Source organism: Glycine max, chromosome 19, assembly GCF_000004515.6.
Source record: "Glycine max cultivar Williams 82 chromosome 19, Glycine_max_v4.0, whole genome shotgun sequence".
Lineage (NCBI taxonomy): Eukaryota > Viridiplantae > Streptophyta > Magnoliopsida > Fabales > Fabaceae > Glycine > Glycine max.
In genome coordinates this window covers 42,789,408-42,810,719 of record NC_038255.2, presented here as the reverse complement: position 1 = coordinate 42,810,719, position 21,312 = coordinate 42,789,408, and the positions used below count along the sequence as shown (strand labels likewise).

At 34.0% G+C, this 21,312-nt stretch overlaps 2 protein-coding genes and 1 pseudogene across 4 annotated transcripts; all 3 read right to left on the bottom strand.

Moving 5' to 3' along the window:
* Positions 1 to 2,632: 2,632 nt before the first annotated feature.
* On the bottom strand, positions 2,633 to 4,379 carry LOC100801508 (LOB domain-containing protein 16). Its single transcript, XM_003554235.5, has 2 exons — positions 3,812 to 4,379; positions 2,633 to 3,183 (listed from the first exon to the last, which is right to left on the bottom strand). The coding sequence occupies exons 1-2, from the start codon at positions 4,115 to 4,117 to the stop codon at positions 2,848 to 2,850; spliced, it is 642 nt and encodes a 213-aa protein (XP_003554283.1). The 5' UTR covers positions 4,118 to 4,379; the 3' UTR covers positions 2,633 to 2,847.
* Positions 4,380 to 8,220: 3,841 nt separating this feature from the next.
* LOC100800968 (poly [ADP-ribose] polymerase 1) lies at positions 8,221 to 19,073 on the bottom strand. 3 transcript variants are annotated; one of them, XM_014772033.3, is made up of 20 exons: positions 18,943 to 19,073; positions 16,963 to 17,012; positions 16,635 to 16,854; positions 15,116 to 15,281; positions 14,685 to 15,015; positions 13,886 to 14,081; positions 13,642 to 13,806; positions 13,427 to 13,487; positions 13,266 to 13,326; positions 12,936 to 13,187; positions 12,542 to 12,776; positions 12,323 to 12,435; positions 12,177 to 12,253; positions 11,872 to 12,032; positions 11,210 to 11,401; positions 10,989 to 11,097; positions 10,560 to 10,642; positions 10,308 to 10,445; positions 9,865 to 10,047; positions 8,221 to 8,645 (listed from the first exon to the last, which is right to left on the bottom strand). In XM_014772033.3, the coding sequence occupies exons 1-20, from the start codon at positions 19,066 to 19,068 to the stop codon at positions 8,598 to 8,600; spliced, it is 2,967 nt and encodes a 988-aa protein (XP_014627519.1). In that variant the 5' UTR covers positions 19,069 to 19,073; the 3' UTR covers positions 8,221 to 8,597. The 3 variants fall into 3 exon arrangements, with proteins under 3 accessions (XP_014627519.1, XP_003554282.1, XP_014627520.1); XM_003554234.5 differs by lacking the exon at positions 18,943 to 19,073 and adding an exon at positions 17,226 to 17,432 and having other exon boundaries at positions 8,224 to 8,645; XM_014772034.3 differs by lacking the exon at positions 18,943 to 19,073 and adding an exon at positions 17,136 to 17,225 and having other exon boundaries at positions 8,224 to 8,645.
* A 73-nt stretch (positions 19,074 to 19,146) lies between these two features.
* LOC100797964 (deoxyhypusine hydroxylase-like) lies at positions 19,147 to 20,836 on the bottom strand (annotated as a pseudogene).
* Positions 20,837 to 21,312: the final 476 nt, after the last annotated feature.

The window sequence follows — 21,312 nt, the reverse complement described above, 5'->3', positions numbered from 1 at the left end:
TATGTAATTTGCACCTGAGAAAAAAATTATACATCAGTCTTAAGTGAGTTTTTATGTTATCAAATTTAGTTTTAATTTTAATTGCAATTTTATACGTAAATTTGTGTGTGTATATAAGATATCTAGCTTTTCCCCATATATATTGTTGAGTATGGCAAAAAATATATACACCACTCTGCACCCTGTTCTGATCTATATCTTCTCCACTCCCGTCTTTTGACTCTATTTCTTTATTTTATTACATATAGCAACTCATCAGAATAATTAAAGACCAATATAAATCTTCTCTTCACTTACCACAGGTTCCATTTACTTTTTTTTGGAACAACTTTTGCTCTCACGTTCAGCTAATCATAATCACTCATCTCCAATTAAACTAATGGGTCTGCCCAAAATAATAATTACTTTCTCAGGTGCAAATAAAGATCCGGCTTAAAGTTTTTTTTAATTGATCTTCTATCTGCTTTGCCATTCTTTAATTTTTTAATTTTAGACAAATTATGGAATTAATATAATGGCCGTTTAATTGGACTGATTATCTATATATATATATACATTTTTTTTATTAGTTAAAGCATTGTGACATGACTTAGGATGTTTATTTTATTGTCCATATGTAAGTTTCTGTTCATCCGAGGTTCTAAAGGTGGTCCATTAATACTTAAACAACTTTCATATTGGCCTGCACACTTCATTCATTTTCTTACAGTCCTATAAGCCTATAAACCATAGGAGATCTTTCTGCTAGTTCTAGTTCTGCTTCCTGGATTTATATCATAATTTTCTACATGCTTGAGATTTGAGAAGCATTTATTTTAAGGAGGCAAATTGAAGTGAATCCAATTGAAAATTAAGACTTAATATAAAACTCGTTTGCAAAGGCACTTCAATGATTTGAAATTCCAGATTTAATTTATATCTCATTGGACACACACATGCAAATTTTCATTAGGAGTCATTATTAGGTGATACTTTAATTTCTCTTACTCTTGATCAGTTACTTGTGCTTCACTACGAGTTTCTGCGTATGGTCCCCATAGTTGAACAAGATCCCTGTCTACTAGTCTTGTCTCCCCTACTCAAGGTATCACCTATAATTGTGTGAGCAGAAGTATGAGACCAAATTATATTTTCTTTGTATTTAATATTTTAATTAAATAATTTAAAATGTACACAATGCATGCTTGGTTTTATTTTACCGATCAAATTAGTACGAACTGGCCAATAATATTTGAGTGGCATGCAAGGAAATCATAAAATAGTTTCACGATTAACCAACAAGTTAATTTTAAAAGTACATTTTGATCACAAGAACAGCACTTTGCAAGACCGAATCGATTCGATGTATAGTACGGCTCTCTAGTTCTGTCGGTTTATCACTACAACTCTTTCATTATTTGATCATCACCGTACGTAAAAGTGTCAACACCTCCCACTAAATTTATTCAACTTAATAGCTCTACCAAATTAATCAAAGCAGTGCCTTAAAAAATATTGCCGACTAGTTCCCTTGCAACGCTTTATAGGATTAGATTAGGTTCTTTATTTGATGTTACCATAGAATGAGGTTAATTGGTTAAATAAAAATAGTGACGTTGCCCATGTATTCAATCCGGGAGACACTTTGTCTACATTTACGAATACAAAATCATTGGTATATTGATATTACAATTAGATTAGCATAGTAATGTTAGGTAAAACTAGCTGTTACTAAAGTGGGGTCCATTGGATATACTCACCCTAGGGTTGTGCTTGCCTTTAACTATAATGGTAGCATCCAAGTCCCCCTCTAGCCCCCCTGCCTTGCAAAAAGAATTCTTAGAAAAATGTCTCATCAATGCAACCAAGGGAACATTGCATTTGGACCTAAACATGTTTTAGAAGATGGGGCATCTTGATCACTTTTGACTTAAGTTCCTCTAACCGGTTTTTTTTGCAACATATATAAAATGGAGAAAAAGAAGCTCAAACTTATATTGTATGGACTAATATGCAATGATTAAGGCTCATGCATGATCTCTTTTTGGTCCCTTTGTTGCTTCCCCCCTCCCTCCCCATAGAAAAATGACAAATTATCAAATATAATAGAAGAGTGTGTTTACAATTCATTTTTCAGTAAATTGAAGCTTAGTGTGTAAAGTACTTTGTGATATTACTTTTTGTCGCCAAACACCTCAGAAACGTGAAAGAGATTATTCACTAAAGTAGTAGCTGAGACCAGTATGTGTTTGTCTTTTAACAAATGCAAATTAACCTAGATGGGGATTCCCACTATAAATAAAACAAAAAGTTCAACGTGTCAAGCAATGTCATCTAGAAAGTTCAACTAAGCGTGTGGTTTTGTTGGAAAAAAGATCTCCCATTAAGCGAGGGAAAAAACGAAGGACAACTCATAATTCAAAGGTACGCACCATAATTATTGAAGTCTGACAGGCAAAGAATGCATAATAATTTATGACAACCCTATTCTTTAAGCTTCTCTTTCGCCATTTTTGTTTAAGACTGTCTATGCTGTACTGTAATTCACATAACAAAAACCACATTATTTTCTAGAATCAGAGTTAACAATTGCTAATTTGAGCAAAAGCATTAAGCATGCATATATAGAGAAAAAGAGAGGGACTCAGCTAGCTAGGCTGCAAAAAAAATATTTTTCTTTTGGATTGAATCCACAAACAGAAAAAGCCTAATGCTTAGTTTAAACTTTAAGCTTATCAGTTATGGCCAGTTTTCTTGATGACACTCTCATTATATATACAACACTAGCAAAAGACCATGTCCCCTCAACATCAAGGAACACCCTTCTAGAAAATGAAAAGGCTAGCTTTGGTGCCAACTTAGTCATAATCAGTTCCTCATCATCCTGAGTGCCAGTTCTTGCAGCTCCCCCAAGTCATTGTTGTTGTATGGTCTTTCTTTAGCTTGGATTTGGAAATCCTCTCTGCTTTGTATATCTTGCATGCTCATTCCATCATTGATGCTGCTGTGATCAATTGACTCAAGAGAGCTTTGAGGAGATATAGGATTCATGTAAGTGGGACAAAATGGATGGTTCATTGGTTGTCCTGAAACACTGTTATTATTCCCTGTCCACTGATGATTGCTCTCTATGTTCCTGGACTCCACCAGGTTCTGAGCCAGCTGAGCCTTCACCTGCATCAGCTGTGCCTGCAAGCATGCCACCTGCATTTCATCATAAAGAAAATGTAAGAAAATTAGAAAAGTCAGAATTTTAAAGAGGGCATTAGAGAATTTGTTTGTTTCTAGATACATTGACTGGTGTGTATTTTATATAGCCAATGGCAATAATAATAAATATTATTCTTGGAGCACTGGCCCTTGAGGCATCATAGAAGCCAAAGATAGGTAGCTAGACTTCAAGCAAGAGAAAAAGACAGGAGTAGCTAGTTTGGTTGAATGGTTTTCCAAATTTCCAACATACATTAAAAAAAAAGACAAGAAAGAAAAATCACCAAGTTCTAACTAAAGAGAATTTCATGAACGAGCGGCTAGTGCAAATGTTTAGATATTTAAGTCTATTTCTTCCGTTATTGAAAACCATAAAAGAATAAAACCTACATACAATTCTTTAGGTATTTTGGAAACTCCAATTCTGATTAAATAACATCAAAAACACCATTAGAACTCCATCTAAGTTTTGTCCTACATTAAATAGGTGTTAATGTGTTACTTATTTGATGTCTAACAGGATATATAAACATTAAAGATGAGCATGACAAGATCTATTATTTCTAGAGAAAAAAAAGTTTAAAAGTTTTGATGAGGTTTGTAATAACATATATAATGGTACCTGTTGTTGTAAGGCAAAAATGTGAGAGACACAGCCATAGACAGGGTCTCTGATACGAGCCTGAGCCTCATAAGCGATTGTGACAACGGCTTCACAACGATCATGAGCTGGTATATGCAAAAGCAACTTGGAAACGTTGCTGGCACCAAAGACCTTGTGTATGGCTGCAAATCTAGCAGGACCTTGTTCTGAGCAAAAGTAAGGTGCAAAGATGCAATCAGCAGCACACTTTCTTCTGAGGAACTTGCATGCCCCGCAAGGAGAGCCAGTGCCATTAGAGCCACCATTTCCACTAGCAGAAGCCATAAGATAGTAGTAGTATAATAGTACTAATAACCAACACACAAAGAGAGAGAGAAAGAGATGTGTATTTTATGTGTGAAAAGAAAGGACCGGAATGGGAGGAAGTGAATAAAATTTGTAGGCACACGGGTACACTAGGAAATGGTGCAAACTAAAAATCTGAGGACTATGGTATGGGAGAGGGAGGGGTCAGGGGAAGTGGGACAGTGGGAATAAGGAGCATAAAGAGTCTTATAAGAAATGTGAATTGGGACATGTGAGCCTCATGTGTAGGCTTCAGAGGGAACATTTATAAATGGTGGAAGCAATAAGCCTCTGGTTTTTCTAATGGGCTTAGACCAAGTTAATGTAAGTTGGACTCTCATGACTATTTTATTTACTATTTATTTTTTAGTTTCGATTAGAAGCTCTGATTACAGTAGTAGTATTATTTATTTGTTTTGCTTAGTGCATGTCTTTAATTAATTGTATGGGGTTGGTATGGTTTTGGTTTAGTTTAATTAATTAATTGGTTGATTAGTTTTTATTTTTTGCGCCGAACGCCGCACTGGGAACTGCTGTCGTTTGTCGCTTCTAACTCTAGTTAGTACACTGCCACCTGCCGGTAAACTCTACCGACAACTTCCTACTTAACTTTAGCTCATTGGAGTACTAAAACTACTTAAGTACTTATTTCAATTCTCATACTATACACATAAACTAAGTCATTAACTCGACTTCATTTTAATTAAGAAAAATGTTTATCAATTGTTAAACAAAAGTACACATAAACTAAGTCATTAACTCGACTTCATTTTAATTAAGAAAAATGTTTATCAATTGTTAAACAAAAGTATAAAGCAATTGTAATATTAAAAACCATAAATACTTATTTTGGTCCATGAAATTGTAAGGGAATAAAAGATTAATATTTGGTAGATAAAATTTTTGAATTTAACTCTAAATATGTAAAAAGTATAATAAATTTATCCTACCGTTAATTCTAATTTGTCATTCATAACATGCACGCCTACGTGATGCTTCTGGTAATAACATGACAGTTGATGGTTATTATGTATCATGCATGTAATTATCACGTGTCTAAAAATAGATTTTTCAATTTATTCTCTGAACTTAATTATTTATTGACATTTTGGTTCTTGAATTTAACCATGTTTGTCATTTTGGTCTCTCAAAGCACTTTCAAATTTTTAATTAAGTCTCATATTATGTGTGAATTATTAACATAGACATTATTATATTCCCTCACTTCTATTTTTTATCCCTCATATTTTTCACTTTTCTTTTACCAATTTTATCATTTAAATTATATTATAAATATGAAATTAATTTATGAATGATTACATAATAATAATTAGTAACTAAATGCAGGACATTAATAACAAAATTTTATAAGGTTCCAAACCATATCTTCTAACCATATTAGGTTATTATCTTATATGTTATTAATATGTGTAGAATGTTAGATTAATTAATAAACTAATATATTTTATAAAATAACATTAATCACCAAAAGACAGTTAACAAAACTTGAGAATCACAAAAGGAAGAAAAATAAAAGTCTTAAAATTATTTCCTTAGATACTCTTTTAATGGAACAAGTGTAGTATATTTTACCTTTTTTTTTCAATCTTTTCCGTTTCACATCATTATTCAATGGTTGTGTATTAGAGGACATGTTCCTCGGGTGGCATGCCAAACACATCATTTTTCATTTTTTTGATCATGTGCTGGAGAGAGTGAAAATTTTAAGGATAAAGGAGATGTAAGTGGAAGGCATAACATCTTATTCATGGAATCGATTGACACATGATCAACGATCAAAGTGAAAAGGTTAAGCATATCAAAAGATATAAACAACGGAAGTTGTTTTCATGAACTACTACCACAAAAAAATATAAACAAAAGAATTTTAAGTGTAATGATTATTGAGAATGTTGTAGAAGTAATTTGAAAAATTTTAATTGAATAAAATGAAACTTCTTAAAGAAGTTAGATAGTGTTTTAAGAAAAAAAATAAATAGTTTTTAAAGATGCTTTTATGTTATCTTCCTATTAGAATTAATGTTTCCGTTGAATAAATAATGAACTTTGCATGAAAATGATGGATGTGAATGTCAAGATGAATTAGAAAGTGTGAAAGAAGAAGGTGAAAAATATGAGGGATATAAAATGAAAGTAAGGACATACGGTGATGACTATGCTAATAATTCAAAATTCAAAAGTACTTTCAGGAACTAAAATGTCAATTAGTGATTACGTTCAATAATTAAAATAATATTATTAAATTCAGAGACTAAATTAAAAAGTTAACTTTTAGACACTAGATAACATATAACAAGTAATAACCATCAATTGTTACATCATTATCATTAGAATATCATGTAAATATGCATGTTAAGTATAACAAAGAAAAGTTAACCATAAGATTAATATGTCATATTTTTTGTACATTTAAAGATTAAATTCAAAATTTTCACTTTTCATAGACCAATCAGTTATAACCTCACACTTCTAGGAACTAAAATGAGTATTTAACATGTTAAAAATTATTAAATATTTTTTAAGTAATTTAAAGTATTTTTTTAGGTGTATTATATATTTCTTAACCTCTGTTATTAAAATACTTTTAGCAGATCCTTTAAGTATTTTTTTCCATATTATCATGTTATTAATCATGTATTGCTGAATTGTTAAAGGAGTAGATAAAAATGGTGAGAAAATTGAAAAAAAAACGCTGGTATTATAACAAAAAATACTAGTATTATGACTATTATCTTCACCGAAAGATCAAAACTATTATCGCATTTTCGTATTCTTTATAATAAGAACAGCGTTTTACAGAAGCTCAGAACAAATGAAACGTGAAACCCCGGTCTGCAAAGTGCAAAAGATATACGACTGTAAAAAAGGAAGCTTTCGCACAATTGTTAAATCATGATCAGAGTTGTTATTTCTTGACAGTTTTTCCATATATACTAGTATTAGTTTTTTCTTTTCTTTTTTCTTTTTACATGAAGTTTATACTTTAACTTAAAGTCAAAGACTAATTTGTTTGAACCAGGGAAGTTTAAACCTTTAAGAAGAATTTAAATTATTTTTTCGAAATGAAATTGATTTTTTTTATTGAAAAAAAATTATAACAGGTGGATTTTGTCTTCTACGTGACGCATGTTTTAAACTTGAAAAGAGACTGTTGTTAATTTCTTATTATTCTTTTTTGGTTGATGGGTGTATCATTAAATTCAAATCTCATGCAGTTTTGTCTATTCGGTCAGAGGAAAGAGGATATACTCAACGATTCATCTAACATAAGATATCACAAGGTCATTATCAGAATCTAAAATCAAATCTGTATTCTTCGGCAAACACTTTGAAATTGCACATCATCACTTGCACCACTTTCTTGATTTTGCCACGCTCAAAAGACTGGACTCTAAATGGTTTAATATCATACATAAAGTTACAATTTTCAAACCTGCCACCATGAATTTGTAAAGTCCAAATACTTGGACCAGATTCAGAAGAAAAGCCGTCATAAAACACCAAAACAAACGATAAAGGAACTAATCAGTGACGCAAGATAAGACACAAATCACAAATCAGTAAACACAATATATAGAGGTGGCTCATACATTGCATAACAAGCACAAACAAAATATATAAAAGGAGACACCAGTTCGTCATACTTGACAATGAAAAATGGCTGTTTATATCATGAAGAGTCCCATGTCATGATGCATGGGTCTTACTTAGAGCCGCCTGAGTTTTAAGTTCTCACCACCATCACTTTTTCACGACACACATGCAGACCACATAATATTGTGTGTAACAACACTCCCCACAGCCACATAACTAGGGTAGCTTTTATTTATACAAACTAATTAATGTACACCAGTGCCTAGAAGGGTCATTGTACACGCAGCCTTACCTTTTTAGCCTTACCAGGTACCACCAATCTAGCTCTTTCTCTGCAATCGGTTCTTATTTCTGAATATGGTTAAAGAAAACAAAAAGTAACCTCATAACAAAGCCTATAAACAAAACTTCTGGGTACACTCCTTCACAGAGGAAGGAAAATAGCTCTTCTGCTATTTATGCATACCTATCTGAAAATTTACTAGACTAGTAAGATAAAAAAAAAAACTTGATGATTAAAAGAACCTATACTGATGCAACACATACTAAAAATGGAAGAGCTCAATAAAAAGTTTGAGATTAAAATAATAGTTCTATACAGATAACCAGATCACAAATTGCATGGGATATTTCTGTTCTAAGTGGCGAGTTTCAACTAGATAGATTCCTGGACTTACATGTCCTAAAAAAAAACGTAGAAAGATCTCCTATCAACTCAAAATGAGACCTTACCAAAGACAATTCTAGAAAATCCCAGATGTCCCAGATGGACTACGTACAAGTCATGGTCAAAAAACAGCTTAGTATAGATGATACCCCAGAACAGCAAACTTCTCACCAGTCCTCATCTCTTGTGATGAAACCTCACCTTCAACAAGAATTGCATCTTAACCTGCACAAAAGTCCACATTCAATTATATGCATGAATTTACAAAAGATAAGAAAATACAACATATTGGGCTTTATCTATGACAAATCCAACTACTCAGGTTAATCAGATACAAACTAAAGTATGTCATGAATCAAGTTTTAACAAAAGGCAATGGAAAAACAAAGAACAACCAACTACTCATGTTAATCAGATACAAATCCAAGCACCTTACTTGCTAACAGTTTGTGTACTTTCTACCATAGGGATAAGATTCCTTAGCTTTTGTCATTTATCTCTGAAACTTAAGTGTTTCCAACAATAAAATTTTTACACATAATCTGTTAAATCTGGTGACCCAAATTCTTGGCCTGGCTTGTAGTGCAATTAATTTGGTGAAGAAATATTTTAGATTTTTTTGGGGTCTGTGGTGGTTGAGGAGGTCTTAGGTTCATAGGCAAGACCAAAGCCCACTAATCCCTTTTGGGTTGGCAGGAACAGCCTTGCAGTATGCTTTATGCTTCATGCTTCTGGTCTAGGGTTTTATATGCAACTAATAGTGTTGTAGCAACCGCTCTCTTCATATCTCTATTATATCAATTTTCAAATATAGTGACTTGTTTCTCCTTTTCTTGTGGTTTTTTTTCCCGTCAAGGGTTTTCCACATTAAATCTGTGTGTTCATTCTTCTTTCCTTATCTCTGTTGCACATTATTTCTGTTGAATAAACTGAGAGAAGAAGGAAGAGAAAACTTGTTGAACAGAAAGGCTGATTTTATTGATTATCAAAGTTAATTACAGAAGGTTACAAAAGAAGTATATATAGACCTCTGTTCTGTTATTGTAACAGATCGTAACTAACTAAACAGAATTGTAACTAAATAACAGAACTTAACCAACTCTAACTGATTCTAACCAACTCTAAGATAGGTGTTGTTAGCAAAAGCTAACAGCCCTTACAATTAGTTTACAGAACTGTTTTCACAGTTGACTGACAGCATACTCTAATAATTTCTATCATAATCAAATAAAAGTTTGTCATTCAACATAGCTATAATTCAACTGCAAGAAACTTCAATATAAAAAAATCCCAATTAATCTGCAGAAACATATCAAAACTGCAAACCAATAATGACAATGACAGTAGAAATTTCCCACTAAATTTTATTACAATTTAAACAACAAGAATCCTAGCTTGCTTCATTGGCATGATATGGCAAAAAGACACCAGACTTGAAACTTACTTGAGCAGTATTATAAACAATATACTCATTGTACATGAGCTCAGAACTCTTGACATTTGATGGAACTGGTTTGCCACAAGGAACAGTGACATTGCCCCTCCACTTTACATATTCTGATTCCTGAGGCATTTTCTTGCCCAGTCCTTTAGTAGAGTGCTTTCCTTCAGGAGGTTTATCCATATACTGTTTCTCAGAGGACAAACAATCAGTATGATACCAAAAATTATTGCAAATCCATTTGACAGAAATTCACTATTGAATGCAGCATTGTGGCTCATTTTGAATGTGTATGCACTTACAAATAATCAACCACATGTGATTGTTTGGATTAACTTATTTGGAGGAAATAATAATTTTTTCACACTTTCTTGATTTTCTTTAAAAATGATTTTAGTTCTCTGAAGTAAAAGCTACATGCACAAATTGGATTAAAACAGACTGACCTTCGCTTTCTTGAGCTCATAGACATTTCCAAGTGCAACTTCACTCAAAAGCATTAGACCAACAGGATTTTTCTTATCAGTGAAGCAATACTGAGCACTTTTGCTGACCAGGTCAGCAAAGTAAACCCCTTTGCCAAACTGCAAAGCAAAATATTCAGACTTTAGTTCTGTTGTGGAAAGTTAATTAGGTATTAGTATCCAAAAATATAAGCAAAAAAAAAGGAGGCATGAGAGGGGAGTAATAGATAGAACCATATAGCCAGTCGCGGGGGCTTCAGGAGGTGCAATTCTGAGTCCTTGGCTAAGAATGCCCACAAAGTTTGTCAACCTAGAACCTAAAATAGAGAACATTTTTGTCATAGGTGTCTAATTCAATTTTGTACATATTTGCATCTACGGCTGCAGTTTGCACATTAATACAAAATAGCCATCCATGTGATTGTATTTCGTTGGAGAGATGAAAGAATTTTTGACCTAAAAGTTTCAGCCTTTGGAAGTTGGAACTCCTCTGGTCACTGGTCTATTATTATCATGGCATTTCTATGGAGTAATCAGATACAACAGATTTGTTTAGATTCTTTTCTTTAAATTTTCCAACTCTTTCATTGCGTCATAGGAGAATATTTCACAACAGCAAACATACAAGTAACTAGTAGCAAGCATCACATATCTACAACCTACCATGCCATAGGAGCATTCTGTTTCCAAGTTTATCCCTGTAAGGAGCAAACTTATCAAATTCACCTTCCCTTTCAAGTGAAAAAACTTCTTCTAGCTCAAGACTCCAGTCCTGCATAAATGGATTACAAAGATAGTGGAAACATGTACATTGTGAGAAATGAAAAAACTCACGCCAGACATTAACACACAAACACCCACTTCTATACCAAATATAATCATACCGTATGTGTGGGGGCATGAGTATTATGGAGAAACTTCTCAATTAAACAAAACTCTTCACTATCATGAGGAAGTGGAGATATATCACAGTGAAGCTTCTTATAATTATCATCAATGGAATCATCATTGTTGGCATCAAATCCAACTAATCTTGAGGCAATTTCAATGTCTTGAAGGGCTTCTAACATTTTCACCTAAATCAAAAGAAAGGCCATACTATTCTAATTATAATAAATAAAAGGGAATCAAATGAGCCAATCCTCAGGAGCATAGGTCATCAGGAACAGTCCTGATAGAATTAGATAACTTTTATATCATTCATATATTTGACATTCCTTGAACATTATTGAAACAAACTAAAAATTTCACGTCCTGTTTGAATAGGTCCTAACTCCTAACTAACCTTTAGAGATTAAAAACACAAGGTCAAATTGCAAGACAACAAACCTAAAAAATCATTTGATGGTGCAGTATAAATTCTTCATTAACTATATTCAAAATTCAAATAATTATTTCAATATTTGAGTTTTATGGAGTGCCAAAAATGATTAACTTCCACGAGTCATTGTTGCAAGTAGAGAACTAACACAAAATAAAAGAATCAATCTGACTTCATGTTTCATTACCAAACCCCAAATTGAATTTGAATGAAAGATGGTACTACCTTGGACTTAAAGTCATCCTCATCCCTAATAATATGTGGATGAACAGAAGGGATCATGGTGAAGAACCGATTGCTGGCATTAATAAGTAAGCTTTCCTTGACTGATGGATCGGGATTGCTAATTTTTAACAGATTTTGTATCTCTGTCAATGCTTCAAACCCTGGGAAGAGGAAGCATACCAACATAATATCAACCATTTATTATTACTTTAATAAACGCTATGAGATTGCTTGATGCAATCAATCAAAGGGTATAGGGAACTACTATAGCTCATAAAAAGTTTTAAAATAATGTGTTAACATACCCTTTTGGATGTTGCTTTTGCTCAATTTCCCAAGTGGCATTTCAGACATATTGATCTCAAATTCCATCATGGCAGCTCTATAAAACTAAAGACTCAGTATTGCACAAAACATATTCTAATAAAATGAAGAGGTATTTGACTATAACCTGTATGTTTCCACATTAAAGAGCATCTTCATCAATTCTATTAATGGAGGAGGTAGTTTGCTGTCGACATCATTTTTTTCCTTTTTTGAGACCTGTTTGTTAACTCCATAGTCCTACAAGTCCAGAGTAACAACCATTAGTTGAATATCCACTTGATGGATGAAGATGATAACATATTTACATCAAACAAATAATTTTAAAAATAAAATAAAAAAGTACAATATCCAATGGGAAAAATCTTCCAGGTTGCTTCTGGATAGTCTTTTGTTCCCATGCGTCCCAAGGGTTTCCAGTCTTCTCATAGAATAATCGTTTGAATTCACATACTGCATCAGATTTTGACATTTCCTCCAGCTTTGTTCCTCCAATCTTGTCATTTCCAACTCGGCCCCATTTACGAAACACATAGCAATCTGACCCCTTATCTTCTTGGATTATCTGGAGAATGTAGTAGCTTTACATGGGAAGAAAATGTTAAGACAGTAAACCAAGAATCTTAAGAAAGGAAGTGATGTGAGAGAATTCACCAAGTAAATAAAAACAAATCACAATTAAAAAAAATAAGTTTTTGAGTATATAACAAGAAAAGGAGGTTAAAACACAATGAACTCACCTGTTAATACCAGTAGACAAATCAGACATATTCAAAGTTGTGTTATATATGCTTTTCCCTTCCTCAAGTATGTGGCCGGAATCCTGTAGGCCAGAAGCCTCGTGAACAGCACTATGTCCCTTCACTTTAATGGTGACCATGCTAGAAGCCTCACCAATCATTTCAACCTTGTACATATCAAATGGAAGCCTTTTCTTTCTTGCTAAGCAGTCAATCAAATAGTCCTCTCTGACTATTGGTATTTTCATCCTCCTATAGATCACTCTTCCAGGTCAGTCATATTAAAATTAATCAAATAAAGTTGAGATTGACAATTTGAGTGCATCATACCTTGCCTTCCGCATCTCAGCTTCATAATTGAGTGATCCACCAACCACCAAGCAGTTAGTATCTACAAATAAACAAGTCATGTAAAACATTACAAAAATTGTACACGAGACAGAAAAAATTTGGAATTTTAATTTTCATAAATTGGTAACTGCAGCAGATACCTTTATTTACTTTTGCATGAAACATCCCACATATGCCATCAATTTTGCATTTCCATTCCGCCTGTAAAATCACCTCATAGAAGATGAGTACAAAATACTAGAAATCCAAATAAAACATGACTATTTCTCAAAATGTTTATAGGGAAAGGGGGTGGTAGACTTTATTAATGGGTGCTAAAAATAAATGTTAAAGGAAAAATGGAAAGAAGTAATACAATAGAGTCATTAGGTAATCCACAGATAGCAACTTTCAAATCTCGTAAATTTCCACTATTTGATGATTGATGCTGACTAGCAATCATTTGACTTTCAGCAGATTTCCTTGGTGATGGAAGAGGCAATATCCTAACTGGTTTCTTCCCTTTTTGAGATTTGAACCACTGTAAACCGTAAGCAAAAACTTTAGCCATAAATCATAATTGATTGGTTTTGTTTTATGACAACTTTTTCCTTACACACCTTTTTAAGGTACTGATTATTTGTTTCTTTTGGGATTTTCCACTTCCCTTCAATACGTTTTGGTTCACAGGTAGAGTAAGAACATTTACTCCACTCGGAAATGTATCCATGGCACCGGTACATTCCTCCAGAGTAACGCAGAAAGCCAGAACATATTGGGCAAAGATCAAGTGCTCCAAACATCATTCCATCAGCACTAAAATCATAATAATAATTATCACAGTTAGGAGAATTAAAATATTTAAATGGATAATCTTTTCAAAATACATCACAAAGAAATTAGGAACCAGAATGAATCTAGAAAAGTACAAGTGCTAGACTTGCTTGCATTTATGTGTTTTTATTTTCCTTTTGATCAATAAATTATGATTCCATAACAAATTATATTAGAGCTCAATACAAGTGAGCATACTGTTATAATTATGGGTTATAATTATATGTATCTCTAGAGTAGATTTCTCTGTTTATCTTGTTGTAGAAGACAGCAGTGTGTCTTGTCTTGTCAAGCTGTCTCTCCCCTCATTGTGTATATATATATGTTGTTTGAATGTAATAAAAGCTAAGCTAGTGAGTAAACAGTTTTTCCCTCACAAAATCAAAGCTTCAAGTCATACATAATAGGAGATACTCAACATACAAACAAACCTAATCTATTGTCAGTAAAATCATTGACAACTTATAAACTAAGAAAGGGACTATAACATATTGAATCAAAAACATTAAGTTTAACAATGCAGATATTGGGATGATGCAAACGTTTCTTAAACATCAGGATAAAAACTCCATGAGATTAAATTACCAGCGGTCACGTAAATCAAGTTCTGATCCTGTTGAATCTTGACCACTGGCTTCCAACATTTCACGCAACTCTGTTGTTGTAACGTGCTTTTTGAGATCGTCCTTCAAATCCCAGAGTTCTTTGCTTTGGGTCTCCATTTTCTTCTCCAGATCACATGCTTCCCCTGATTTCACTGACATTGCGCTGCCCACAGACACATCTCCCTTGGCCTTAGCAACTTTTGATTTCCGCTCACTATCAACATCCTTCCCCCGTTTTATGCCACCTTTGGAAGTTTGTTGTGGTGTGGATTCTTTACCCTCCTCAGTCTCAATTTTTGTATCACTACCACCTGAAAAAAATGCAGTGAGCAAGTAACTACAGTGAAAATAAAGAGATTCAACCAACCACTATGGCAATAAAAACCAGACTTTCTTAAAAATATCAATCACCCTTTTTAGCGAAGTCAATGACAGCTGATTGATCAGAAGATGAGAGATTGTTCCATCCAGATAACTTATCCACTTCAATTGATGGTGACAGATCGATGAGACACTTGGCATGGTGCCAAGCCAAACCTTTAGCACCTTGACCACCTTGCTTAGTAGATATACGAACCTAAATCACATATGAAACAGACAGCAAGGAGTCAATTCCGACATCAGTAACATATGAGCATGGATCAATATGATTGTGATTTTTGAACGATTAGGTGAAATTCTGAATAATGTACATTGGGATAAAAATGATCTTAGTGGTCTCAGAATGCATGGCAATCAATATTAAGAATCTTAACAAGGTTGAGATGAAGTCTAAGAAGTGTGAATAAACTTATTGCTAATATCACTTGTGCAGATTTCATGCAATCCCAAAATGAAATTATGATTATGATTTATGACATTAGTGGCTTAATTTGAACACTCCAAGAATATTTTATTTATTTATTTTAACCTTTTAAGGACTTCATGGTCAAAGGAGGGGGAGGAAAATTGGCTAGATGCAAGATTCCCAGTTAAACCCAAAAGCAGTGGCCAGAATTCAGGAGACTTAGATCCCTGATTAGCATGTTCCACCATGGCCCCGCCTACATAATTGTTAAAGACAAATTACATACAAGATGCCAGAAGGCTTTTATTTTCTATAGGCATATAACCATTACAAAATTGAAGAGGAATTGGATAAAAGAATATGCTCTTCTTCATTCTACCAAGGATTAAGAACTTTGTTGCTGTTCTTCTAAGCCATGAACCAACTATCCCAAAAGCTTAGCTGTTAAAGACACATGAATAGTTTTACATTACAACTCTAACTCACTCCCTGACACAACCTAGTGCACAGGTTTACCAACCTTGTGTTGAAAGTTCAACTTTTTATTGGAAGAACGATGACAGCAAGGATTAAACTAGAGACTACTTGATCATAGAGGCTATGGTACCTTGTTATGAACCAACTACCTGAAAAGCATTTTGACCATACAACAAGAATCTCAAGAGTCAAGACCGAGAATCCAATGAGATAGCATAAAAATTCTAATACCATGGACCAGGGCTTGTTCAAATATATAACACATAATGGAATAGTAACATACCACCTAGGTAAAAAATACTGGAAGCAAACATTTTAGCTGTCAAAGCAATCATGTTGGGTATTAAAATCAAATCCAAACATGGCAAACTAGAAGTAGGAAGTAAAAATAAAAAGTATGCATCTCATAATTTCATCCCTTAAATCAGAAACATCATCCAGCTATTACTAAAAGCCAAATATGCTATTTTCCATAAGTTAACTTGACGTTAATAACAAGATAAATTAAAGTTCAAAAACATAAAATCCCCATCTTTAGATAATATTAACATGTTTTTGCTCATGGTCTCGTTTCCAAAATACAAAATCCATCCGTTCCAATTAACACACACTAATAAGTTAGTTAGCCATTGGAACATGACATAGAGAGAAGCATTACAACCCAACCTCTCCTTTGATAATTTTTTGACCGCAATCCTTGCATGTGGCACGAGAATTTTGTGAAACTTCAATACCACATTTAGTATCTTTGACAGTCTTGGAGTCTGACTTTGCCGCGCTGCCCCCGCCACTGCTGCTGCCGCCACCGCCGCCACTCTCTATGTATTTTCTGATCTTCTGCTGATCTTCCCAACGAAGTGACTCTAAGTTTTCAACATCTTCAACTCTACAGGAAAACAGTAGTACACCACAACAAAACCTTGTCAATGTCAAACCATGAAAATCAAACAAACACACATTTATCGAAACGACAAACGAGTAGAGATTTCCCTACAATTTTATCTGATTGGCTTTCTTCAATACGCAAGCAGCATGGTTCCACATCTGATTGAAAATAAGAATGCAGATTAAAATACCACTATCATACGGTGTATAAAAAAAAAAACCTACGTTGGGTTATTTTTGCATGCAAAAAACAGAAGAAAGGTGGGAAATGCAAGAGCGTACCTAAAGCTACATTTACAACATTGAACGAAGGTGAGGAATATTGAAGGAAAAAATAAGAAGAAAAGAGAAGAAGGGGCAGCTTAATATTACGGGCACGAGGCCATCGAATTTGGTGGATTGAACCATCTTCCCGAGACGCAGCGTTTCGCTGGCAATGGGGCTCTTGCACGTCCTGCATGAAGATCTCCCAGACTTCGCGTATTCCGCTTTCCATGGTTTCTGGTCTTGAGGGTTAGACATTTTCTCACACTTTTCACTCACCCGTTGCTCCCACTCTTCCCTCCTTTTACTCTCACATCTTTTGTTTTTTTCCTAACTCTGTCTCATTTATATATTATTTATTTGAGTATATGACTTTTTCCTGATAAAGTTGTTGTTGGGTTGAAGTTTAAAGTTAAATTATTTAATACTATTTGAGTTTGATTTGATTTGTTGGTATTTTTTATTCTGAATTCGGATATGGTCAATACTCAATAGTGTTCTGGACAAACCAGAACAAAAAAAGTGTACAAGACACGTTGTCTTAGGTCATCCAAATAATAATTTTAGTACTAAACTAAAAGTAAAGTGTATCGTGATATTGATTAAAGAATACAAATAAAAACAAATTATAAAGATGGTAATGTTATTAATGCATTACACTACATTTTATTAAAACTATAGTTTTTTTAATTTCTCAGGAAACATAATATATGATCTATTGTGCAAGTTAAAGGGGAAAAAAGCTTGTACCCTTTCTACACAAGTAAATGAACTATAGTGGATGTAACTTATTGGTTTTTTAAGTTTTAAGAGGGAATACTAATTATCAATCCACTCGGTTGCCATTCCTTTTCACTGAATAATGTCATATCTCATTGTAGATTATGGGAGCCTTTTCTTTTCTTTTCTTTTCTTTTCTTTTCTTTTTTCTTTTCTTTTTTGGGATCCCATGGTGATGATGAGTCTCAAATGTAGTAATGTACAAAGTTACGTAGTAGCTTTCCTCAAAAAATAAAAAAAAGTTACGTACTAGCCAACCTAGCGGGCTTTCACGGTTTAACTTAGCCTATCTGTTTTATTTGTGTGCAGAAAGAAAAAAAAAATTAAAAAAATCACTTTAAAAAGTGAATTTTCATTTTTTTTTGTCTTTTTTATTTAAATTTAATTTTTTAAAAAATCTATCTAATTTTTTCTCCCTTATCCCTTGCTCGTTATGTGTGAAAGTTGGAATGTGAAAGTGAAAGAGAGATAAAAAGAGGTTAAACAGTTTAAGTAAAAAAAAAAAATGTGAGGTTCAGCTGAAAGAAGATGAAATGTTTTTTTTTTAATCTACCGTTTTAACTATCGGTGGAATTAATAGTACGTCAGCATACTTCTTTTTATTTTATTAACACCATAACCCATTATGATAAAACCATAATCAATTATCCCCCTCCCCTTATAATTATGGCATGAACAACACCATTGGTAACCGATCAAGGTTTTATCATGGACAACTAGCTACTTTTATCATGACAATTTCATGTTTATTCCATTCCAAGAAATAGAAAGAATAGTTCTACAGTTGATATTTTGGCCAAAGAAATGTTTTTGAAATTCATTAGTTTTTTTTTTTATCTTTCTCAACATATTTTCTTTTTTTAGTCAAAAGTGGAAAAGGTATAAATGAAATATCAAATACATATTTCTATAAAAGAAGGCTATACTATATCACCATGCAGCTCTACCACACCTGATATCTCTTCATGTATAGTGCATAATATATTTTGACTATTCATACAATATAGTGGATAAAATTACAGAAATAAGAGTGTGCTTATCGAACCTCATGGCACAGTAGAGCACTTTTTGAGCCCAAGGAATCAATAATAGCAGCAACAGCATCATTTCCACCGTCATTACGAAGTGCAAAAAGAGCTGCATAGCGCTCATACATCCCTTGTTTCTTCATCAATAAGCACTTGTCTAATATCGATGAATACAAGTTAGCAACCTACATATTTACTCAGCTAACAAGAGAGGTTCTTTCTTATAGTATGAACCTGACAAACCTTGGTTTATCAACAGAAGAACCAGGGGTCGCTGGTGCAGCTGGATCAACAGACATAAAAGTAGATACATCATTCGCAGCAACACATCAGTATTACCAGCATCTTTTAAATTCTGAATTCGTTCAAGAGCCAATTCACATGTTTCTCGAACCTCCTCGGCCGGATCTGAATCCAAACTATTTTTCAGGAGAGGAACATTACCATCTGAACCAATAGCACCCAGAGCCTCAGCTGCCTATGAAATTATAGCAAACTCAATCATCTCTAACCTAGAGAAGTGGTAAAAGCAACAAGGAAGAGCAGAGAAGCAAATAAAAATTGGTTAAACTATTTATTTGAATTTAATCCTCATAGTTGTCACCATTTTATACGAGAGAAAAATGTTACTTTTGGCCCCAGGACGTTTTACACGGGCAAAATGTTTCCTCTGATGTCACCAATGAGGATCAAAACTTAGCTTTAATACATATGCAGCAAGCGAATAATAGTAAAAAGCTACCTCATGGCGAACAATGTGATGCAAAGAAAGATCATTGAGAACTGAGGCCAAAGCAGGGATGGCTTCCAATTCCTGCATATGACCCAACGCAAATGCAGCTTCGTGCGCCAACAAATTCGACGAATCCCTTGTGGCTGCCAACAGTTCAACATACTAACGGAACAAATGAAGCAGCAGAAAGAAATTACCTAACCTAAAATGATGAGTTGAAGAATACGAATCTGCTTAGTTAGGTTAGGGTTGTGAAGGGAGGGAGAGACCAACCGAGAATAAGAGCGTTGCGAGTGGAGGCGCCTTTGAGGTTGCGGAGAGAGAAGAATGCTCTGAAGCGCTCAGAAATTGGCTGGGAGGAATCCAGCAACAACTCGCACAGGAACTTCTCCATCTCCGAGGACACTAAAGCGACGTCGTTCCACGAATCCATAACCATAACTCAGAGGCAGTTTCTCCTCACTCAGCGAATCCGATCCCGCCGTAAGAATATTAAATTATATAATATTATTGTCCCTAATTCCTCGTTTCTTCAGCGTTCTGCTTAGTTTCGTAGCAAAATCAAAGTTCCGATTCCCTCCGCAGGTGCGCTCACAACTTTCCGATATTCCTTCGGATCTGATTTTTTTTTTTCTGCACTTTATTGGCTTCTGTACTTTCCGTGTTCATCTATTTGAATTATCCGTTGCTATAATTGTGTTCCTGAGAACAGAGATTGGACGATCTCGCGAGCCATGAATACTAGACGGTTAGTATAGATCACTGGCTTGAATCAGACTTTGAAATTTATTCTCCTAAGAAGCTTCGTCAAATCGCGATGATCGTTATTTAATTTGTTTCTGCTAGGCTAGGCAATATTTGTTTGATCCTTGCATCGTCCAATTGGAATAGTTTTTGATCTGACAAATTGCGTTATCAGTGGCATGTACATTCCTGAAATGGATTGCGGAGTGGTGTCTGAAGGAGAATGTCTTCTTATTTAGTTTGTTTCAACTCTCAAGTTGAGTCTACCAAATGGTCAATTGGTGTGACTTCAAAGTTAGGTTGAGTGTGAGCATGCCAGATTGCAATCGGATTCTTCTAAATAGAATTAACTGAATAAATTTCTCATTCTCGCCTCCCCCCTCTTTGGATAGCTTGCTTCATATGCTCCAAGAGAATGAGTGCTAGCAACACACTCTTTAACAAATTGTTTCTAACACACTTTCTATTATTGCTTAAAACTTATTATAAACTACAAAATCATGAGTGAAGACCGATAAATAAGAAGTGAGACCCACACAATTTTGTAATTTGCAGCAATTCTCAGCTAATAGTAGGGAGTGTTAGAAAGAGTGAGTGTGTTGCTAGAGCATTTCTCCCTCCAATAATACCAGTGGTGATTTTCTACAATATATACCTTTTGTAAATAACATCTGTTGTTAATTTGTTTAACTGTTTTGCATTTTGCACGTCTTGTGCTGGAAGTGTGTCGTGAATACAATGACTCTAATCACCTAGCAGAGAAATTATGGGAAGACTCTTTTTCTGAGGGAATTCATTAGAAAGTCCCATATTGCATTTGATACGGGTAAAATTATTTTTATGATCCCATTGTTCTTTAGTCTAAAACCAGGAATGATTTTGGTGAACTGCTTTCTTGGTCCTTATATGC

Coding starts and splice junctions, on each gene's coding strand:
- LOC100801508 (XM_003554235.5), bottom strand. CDS start 4,117: ATGGCTTCTGCTAGTGGAAATGGTGGCTCTAATGGCACTGGCTCTCCT. Junction 3,184..3,811: donor TTTTTGCCTTACAACAACAG/GTACCATTATAT, acceptor GATGAAATGCAG/GTGGCATGCTTGCAGGCACA.
- LOC100800968 (XM_003554234.5), bottom strand. CDS start 17,375: ATGTCTAACCCTCAAGACCAGAAACCATGGAAAGCGGAATACGCGAAG. Junction 17,013..17,225: donor AATTCGATGGCCTCGTGCCC/GTAATATTAAGC, acceptor ATTTTCAATCAG/ATGTGGAACCATGCTGCTTG. Junction 12,777..12,935: donor TTGTCTACTGGTATTAACAG/GTGAGTTCATTG, acceptor TCCCATGTAAAG/CTACTACATTCTCCAGATAA.